The sequence below is a fragment of the Oenanthe melanoleuca genome, unplaced genomic scaffold (genome assembly GCF_029582105.1).
Source record: "Oenanthe melanoleuca isolate GR-GAL-2019-014 unplaced genomic scaffold, OMel1.0 S051, whole genome shotgun sequence".
NCBI lineage: Eukaryota > Metazoa > Chordata > Aves > Passeriformes > Muscicapidae > Oenanthe > Oenanthe melanoleuca.
In genome coordinates this window covers 1-8,225 of record NW_026612700.1, presented here as the reverse complement: position 1 = coordinate 8,225, position 8,225 = coordinate 1, and the positions used below count along the sequence as shown (strand labels likewise).

General features: G+C 53.1%; 1 protein-coding gene across 1 annotated transcript; it reads left to right on the top strand.

Moving 5' to 3' along the window:
* Positions 1-2,380: 2,380 nt before the first annotated feature.
* On the top strand, positions 2,381-7,859 carry LOC130266459 (histone-lysine N-methyltransferase EHMT2-like; the record flags this gene model as incomplete). The annotated part of the gene is made up of 5 exons (XM_056515726.1): positions 2,381-2,390; positions 4,520-4,626; positions 5,768-5,873; positions 7,073-7,174; positions 7,755-7,859. Coding segments are annotated over exons 1-5 (430 nt in total), but the record flags the coding sequence as incomplete, so codon positions are not given.
* Between the last annotated feature and the right edge of the window lie 366 nt (positions 7,860-8,225).

Genomic DNA, 8,225 nt, shown 5'->3' with positions numbered 1-8,225 from the left:
CCTGACAGGCTGAAAGAAAATCCACATCAATGTCTGCATGAGCACTAGCAAAAGGATTCCATCAGGTTCTCTACTTTTGCATTGAAGAGGTTTTAATTAATGGAAGTCAACTTTTGCAGACAGGAGGCTGCATGATGATTGTAATCAGGCTGAGATATCTCCTTCAGAAACACATGCAGTCCTGTCCAAACATTAGTCTCATCAGCCCACGTGGATTAAGTTTTAGTGACTGAGCATCCCACTTGTATCCAAATTCATGACTTCTCCTTAGGACAGAGTGGGATAGGGCTCAGGAGAAATAAGGTTCTGAAAGACAGGTTACTCCCAGTCCCTCACACTGCTGTCTGTCTGTCTGCAGAGCACCACACCAGCAGCAGAACCTCCTCTGGCTCGCTCTCTTTCTCCAGAGGCCAAAGGGAAGGCAAAGGACAAACGTCCACTGGCTGCCAGTCCAGGGCCTGATCATCCTGAAGCAGTGAGTGGAGCTTTGGCTGGTACAGTGCAGAGCTTTGGTGCAGGGCAGAGCTGCAGGTTTCTCATCAGGCAGCGTTTGCCCTTTGTGGCTGAAAATGCTGAGGGCTGGAGTCCTGCCATGGTGCTTCAGCCCAGCCACTGACACGTGGGAAATGGGATCTGAACTTTCACATGCAGGCATCATTTTCCTGGCATTGTGACAGGGATTGTGAACTTCCCTGGGTGCTAGATGAGCAGTAGCATGATGTGGTTTAGTGCTACTGGTGTGAAAGTGAGCCCCTTTGTGCACGATCAATATCCCCCGCACAACAGCTTTCACCTTCAGCTGAGCTGTGTCTCTGCTTGCTGCTTCTCCCAGCTCTCAGGAGCCTGCTCCTTATTGCTTGTTTGTACTTTTTCCCTGCCCATTCCTTGCAGGCTGCAGCAGGAGAGCACGGGTAGAGTGTGCAGCGCCCGGGAGTTCAGGTGTGTGCTGAGCTTTCTCACTTTCTCTGGGCAGGGCTGGGCATTGCTGGGTTTTAGGAGGCCCAGCGTCAGAGAACACATTTGGCTTTCTCATCATTGGACTTGCTCAGCACAGAGGGGAAGGCAGCCCGTGGGCAGGTCTGGCTGCCAAGAAACCTCCAGCAAAGCTGCCTTGTGGGACTCAATTCTCAAACCTTGACAAGAAGCATTCCAAAGTGGACAAGGGTAGAAGCAAGGGAGGTTCAGGCTGGGCCTCAGGAGAAGCGTTGAATCACAATTGCAATAATGCAGTAGAACAGGATCCTCAGAGAGCTTGTGCAGATTGCACCTCTGAAAATTTGAAAGCTGGATAGAGCTTGATCAGCCTGTCCAGATTCCATAGCTGACCCCAGGTGCTTGGAGGTGAAGACTGGGCTTTTAGCTTCATGGGGTCCTAGGCAGCCTAAACCATCTTGGGATCCTTTGATTATTGGATTGGATATTCACACCCACCTCTTCCCTAAGGTATAGCTTGCAGGCTCTTTCCTTGTTGCACTACTGAAAACAAGAGTCATTGTGGCAGTGCTCATCTGGGCCAGGCTGTCTTAGCCAAAGAAGAACATTTGCAAGTCTGGTATCCTCTTTATCAGAGAGGAGTGTAGGACCGAGCAGGCAGGAAGGTGTTAAGCTGAGAGTACCTGAGCTTTCTGGAAAAGTTTTGTGGCTTCTCACTGGTTTTGACTTTCTCACTGGTGACTCTGTCCCCTGCACAAATGACAAAGGGAGATGCAGATCCAGAGATGGAATTGCAGCATTGTCTTGAGGTAGAATTAGAGGCCTGTTGGAAGTGCTGGATACTGCCCCACGTTGGACATTGTGTGTAGTCCTGCTTTTGCAAGGAGACTATTTTGCTATTAATGGTTTTCTCATCTGTCCCCTTGTTGTAGACGGAAGGAGTTGGCTGCATTTGAGAGGAAGTACCACTCCTCATTCTGTTGGCCATTTGAAGTGGAGGCAGAAAGAGCAGAGGAATCGCAGCCTCCAAGGACTCAGATTAAGGAAGAGGTTCCCCTGGCAGTGCCAAAGGTATGGTCACCTTATTCCTAGGCAGCACCAATGGGAGAGGGAATTGTCCTAGCGAGACCACCCTGAATGCTGCTTCTGTCACCAAGCTAAGACCAGGACATTGTTGTTGTTGTTGTTGTTCCTCTACAAAAATGGTGCCCCCCTGCTTCCAGGTTTGCCGCCCGCAGCAGCCAGCCCCCAGGGCTCTGGAGAGGCTTCTCCAGGACTTCTCTCGCCAGGGGCACACAGGGTCCCAGGTGTGCAGGAACAAGGCGGTGCTGGCACAAGAGAACGCTGCCCTGCAAGCCCGACTGGCAGCTGCAGAGCGGGACCTACGAGGCCTTTCTGAGCAGCTGGCAGAGGCCAGGTAAAGGCAGGAGGGGACCCTGGGTGGGACATGATTGAAGGTGTGTAATTAGTCAGGATTTACTGCCTCCTGTGTGCTCTCCAAAAGTTTCTCAGATAGAGAGGTGATAAGATATGAGGAAAAAGAAAAAGATTCTGTGACCTGAATGTTATTTTTGTGGCTGTTACACGGAAATGTTGTGAGTAGGACACTGATGCTTCACTTGACACTGGAGGGTCATGCTGAAAATCTTGAGACCCTTCTCAGCTTACTCTTACGAAGCATGGTGCAGGACCTAGATTTCCTTACAAGCCACAGCAGCAGGAGGGAAAGGTCGTGAGACTTTTCAACAGTCTCTAGGGATTCTTGCTGAGCACTGATTCTTGCTCACTTGTTCACCCACCTCTATAACCTATCAAGCTCACTTTGGATGGTCCCTTTTCCTTTTTAAAGAGTAACAAGATTTTTGGGCACAGCTGGTGCACTTAGTATTTACACAAAGTAGCAAGTGTTCTTGTTCATGGCATTCCAGTGTTTTAAATGAGAGGATACTTGTCCCACTTCCAAGACGTTTCTCGTTCAGATAAAAGCCTGGTTCTGGTTTCTTATTCCTGCTAATGGAGGGAGGAGGGAGTTTTCATATAAGGTTCAGTGCATTCATTTAGTCCCTTTTACTAAGAGAGCTACTGGCAAACAAAGTATCTCTATGTGCAATATGAATGGCAGTATCTGGGGGGTAATCCCAAAACCTGTGGGGGAATTGAGGGAAAATCCCAAATCGCTGGGCGGGGTCATCCTGAATTTGGGGATCCCAAAATCCCAAAGGGGACCCCAAAAATCGGGGGGACCCCAGAATCCTCAAGGAGTCCCTGGGGGGGATTTGGGGAGTCCTGGGGTGGAGTTTGGGGTCCCTGGGGGGAAATTTTTGGGGTTCCTGACTCAATTTTTGGAGTTCCCGACCCCATTTTCAGGGTTCCCGACTCAAATATTTTGGGGGTCCTGACTAAATTTTTGGGAGTTCCCGATCCAAATTTTCGGGGGTTCCCGATCCAAATTTTCGGGGTTCCTGATCCCATTTTTGGGTTCCTGATCCCATTTTCTGGGGTTCCTGACTCAATTTTTGAGGTTCATGATCCCAATTTTTTGGGGTTCCTGATCCCATTTTTGGGGGTCTGGATCCCAATTTTTGGGGCTCCTGATCCCAATTTTGGGGCTCCCGGCTCCATTTTTCGGGGGTTCCTGATTCCATTTTTGGGGTTCCGTATCCCAATTTTTTGTGGAGTGTTCCAGATCCAAATTTTTGGGGTTCCTGTGTCCAATTTTTTTTTTAGTTCCTGACTCCATTTTTGAGGTTCCTGATCCAAATTGTTGGGCTTCCAGATCCCAATTTTTTTGGGGGGGTTCCGGATCCAATTTTTGGGGTTCCCAATCCCTTTTTTTTGGGTTCCCAACTCCATTTTCTTTGTGTGCCTGAATCCATTTCTTTGTGTTCCGGATTTCAATGTGTGGGGTTCCAGATCCCAATTTTCGGGGTTCCTGAGCCCATTTTTTGGGGTTCTGGATCCCATTTTCGGGGTACTCGACCCCCCCCTATTTTTGGGGTTCTGGATATCATTTTTGGGGTTCCCGACACCCATTTTTTGGGGTTCCCGATCCCAGTTTCTGAGGCTCTTGATCCCTATTTTGTGGTTCCTGAGCCCGATTTTTTTGGGGGTTCCTGATCCCAATATTGCGTTTCCTGATTCCATTTTTCGGGGTTCCCGATCCTAATTTTTTTTTGGGGGAGTTCCCAATCCTAATATTTTTGGGGGGGGGGGGGTTCCCAATCCCTATTTTTCGGGGTTCCGGATCCCATTTTTTAGGGTTCCCGACTCCATTTTTTTGTTTGGGTTCCGGATCCAAATTTTTGGGGTTCCTGAGCCTAAGTTTTTTTGGGGTTTCCGATCCCGATTTTTGGGGTTCCCGATCCCGATCTTTGGGGTTCCGGATGTCATTTTTGGGGTTCCCGACCCCCATTCTTGGGGTTCTGGATCCCGATTTTTTTGGGGGTTCCTGACCCAAATATTGCATTTCCTGGCTCAATTTTTTGGGGTTCCCGATCCCAATTTTTTTGGGGGGTTCCCTATCCCAATTTCTTTGGGGGGTTCCCGATCCCTATTTTTGGGGTTCCTGACCCCCCGTTTCCCCTAGTGGACAACCTGGACCCGAATTTCCAGAGTGACGCTCAGAGCAAGGGCTCGGCTCTGCACGCGGCGGCGCAGAAGGGACACCTGGAGATCTGTCACCTGCTGCTGCAGGTGGGACACACCTGGGGACACCTGGGGACATTGGGGATACACCTGGGGACACACCTGGGGACATTGGGGACACCTGGAGATCTGTCACCTGGGGACATTGGGCACACCTGGAGATCTGTCACCTGCTGCTGCATGTGGGACACACCTGGGGGGACATGGGAACACCTGAGATACACCTGGGGGGCATGGGAACATTGGGGACACACCTGGGGACACTGGGGACACCTGGAGATCTGTCACCTGCTGCTGCAGGTGGGACACACCTGGGGGGACATGGGGACAGCTGGGGGGCATGGGGACACCTGGAGATACACCTGAGATACACCTGGGGGGCATGGGGACACCTGGGGACGTGTGAGATACACCTGAGCACACCTGGGGACACCTGGAGATCTGTCACCTGCTGCTGCAGGTGGGACACCTGGAGGGACATGGGAACACCTGAGGTACACCTGGGAGACCTGGGGGGACACCTGAGACACACCTGGGGGGCATGGGGACACCAGGGGACACTGGGGACATTGGGGACACCTGGAGATCTGTCACCTGCTGCTGCAGGGGGGCACACCTGAGACATTGAGGACACACTTGGGGGACAGCTGGGGACACCTGAGATACTGGTCAGTGCTGGTCAGTGCTGGTCAGCACTGGTCTGTACTGGTCAGTACTGGGCAGTGATGGGCAGTGATGGGCAGTGATGGTCAGTGCTGGTCAGCGGTCACTCAGCGGTCACTCAGTGGTCACTCTGTGTCCCCCCAGGCTGACGCCAACATCAACGCTGTGGACAAGCAGCGCTGGGGGTGGGGGGTCAGTGATGACCATGGGTGGTCAGTACTGGTCTGTACTGGTCTATACTGGTCAGTACTGGTCAGCAGTCACTCAGTGGTCACTCTCTGGCCCCCAGGCCGGCGCCAACATCAACGCAGTGGAGAAGCAGCGCTGGGAGTGGGGGGGGTCAGTGATGACCATGGGTGGTCAGTGGCAGTCAGTACTGGTCTGTACCGGTCAGTGATGGTCAGTGATGACCGTGGGTGGTCAGTGCTGGTCAGTACTGATCTGTACCGGTCTGTACTGGTCTGTACTGGTCTATACTGGTTAGTACTGGTCAGCGGTCACTCAGTGGTCACTCTGTTCCCCCCAGGCCGGCGCCAACATCAACGCTGTGGACAAGCAGCGCTGCACGCTGCTGATGGAGGCCGTGGCGCACGACCAGCTGGAGGCGGCGCGGCGGCTGCGTCTACAGCAGAGTGACGTCACCGCTGGGCCAGTGACGTCACCGTGACATCATCGCGCACCGCGGTAACCTCCACACCCCCCACACCCCCTGTGGTGTCGCTGCCCTGGATGATGTCACTTCCTCTTGTGTGATGTCACAGTGCCCTTTATGACCTCACAGTGCTCTCTGTGAAATCACCGTGTTCTCTATGACATCACCGCATGCTCTATGATGTCACAGTGCTCTCTGTGATGTCACCGTGTCCTCTATGACATCACCACATGCTATATGATGTCACAGTGCTCTCTGTGACGTCACAGTGCTCTCTATGACATCACCCATGCTCTATGATGTCACAGTGCTATCTATGATGTCACTGTGTCCTCTATGACATCATCACATGCTCTATGATGTCACAGTGCTCTCTATGATGTCATTGTGCTCTCTGTGATGTCACTGTCCCTTGTGTTACGTCATCACACCCCTATGCTGTCACCGTGCCTCCTATGATGTCACCATGTTCTCTGTGACATCACAGTGCCGTGTGTGATGTCACTGCGATCTCCGTGACAGCACTGTCCCCTATATGCCGTCATTGTGCTATATGTGATGCCACCGTGTCCTTTATGATGTCACCACACCCTCTGTGATGTCACTGTGCCCTGTATGATGTCACTGTGCCTTCTATGGTGTCATCATGTTACCTATGATGTCACCGTGTTCTCTGTGACATCACAGTGCCCTGTGTGATGTTATTGCACTCTCTGTGACCTCACCGTCTTCTCAATGATGTAATTATGCTCTCTATGGAGTCACCATGTCCCCTATGACATCAACACATAATCTATGACATCACAGTGCTGTCTATGATGTCATCATGCTCTCTGTGATGCCACTGTCCCCTCTATGACATCACTGTGTTCTCTGTGACATCACAGCATGCTGTATGATGTCATTGTGCTCTCTGTGACGCCACGGTGCCATGACATCACTGTGCCTCCTGTGACATCACAATCCCTATGACGTCACAGCACCCTGCATGACATTATTGTGTTCCCTGTGACATCACAATCCCTGTGTGAGATCATTGTGCTATTTGTGACGTCACCATCCCGTATGACGTCACCGCATCCCTATATGATGTCACCACTTCTCTGTATGACATCACCACCCCTCTCTATTACATCACCACGCCCTGTGTGACGTCACCACCCCTCTATGATGTCACAGGAGGAGGACTGCTCCACCTGCCTGCACCACGCGGCCAAAAACGGGAACCTGGAGATGGTGGAGCTGCTGCTGAGCACGGGGCAGGTGGATGTCAATGCACAGGTGAGTGTCCACTTAGTGTCCTGAGTGTCCTGAGAGTGTCCACTCAGTGACCAGTGACTGTCCTGGGAGTGTCCACTCAGTGTCCTGAGTGTCCTGGGGCTGTCCAGGGGTTGTCCTGAGCGTCCTGGGAGTGTCCTGAGTGTCTGAGGGTGTCCAGGGATTGTCCTGAGAGTGTCCAGTGAGTGTCCCACAGGTGTCCTTTGCATCCTCAGAGTGTCCTGGGAGTGGTCAGGGACTGCCCTGAGTGTTCTGGGTGTGGTCAGAGGGTCAGGGGTGCTCAGTGACCCCTGAGTGGCCCCGAGTGAACCCGAGTGATCCCCAGGACAACGGGGGCTGGACCCTGATCATCTGGGCCTGGGTTTGGGGTGATCAGTGGGGGTCAGGGATGGTCAGTGGGGGTCAGGATGGGTCAGGGGTGGTCAGTGACCCCTGAGTGACCCCTGAGTGACCCCAAGTGACCCCTGAATGACCCCCAGGACAATGGGGGCTGGACCCCGATCATCTGGGTCTGGGTCAGAGGTGGTCATTGGGGGTCAATGACCCCCGAGTGACCCCTGAGTGACCCCTGCCTGACCCCCAGGACAACGGGGGCTGGACCCCGATCATCTGGGCGGCCGAGCACAAACACATCGAGGTCATTCGGCGGCTGCTGACGCGCGGGGCCGACGTCACCCTGACAGACAACGTGAGCTGGAGACACACCTGGGGACAGCTGGGCACAACTGGGCACACCTGTGGACAGCTGGGGACACCTAGGGGACACCTGGGGGACATTTGGGGAACATTTGGGGACACCTGGGACACACCTGGGGATACCTGAGGACACCTGGGACACACCTGGGGACACCTAGGGACAGCTGGGGGACATTTGAGGGACATCTGGGACACACCTGGGGACATCTGGGGACACCTGGGACACATCTGGGGACATTTGGGGACACCTGGGGGACACCTGAGGACATTTGGGGACACCTGGGACACACGTGGGGACACTGGGGACATTTGCGGGACACCTGGGCACACCCGGGGACGTTTGGGGACATTGGGGAGA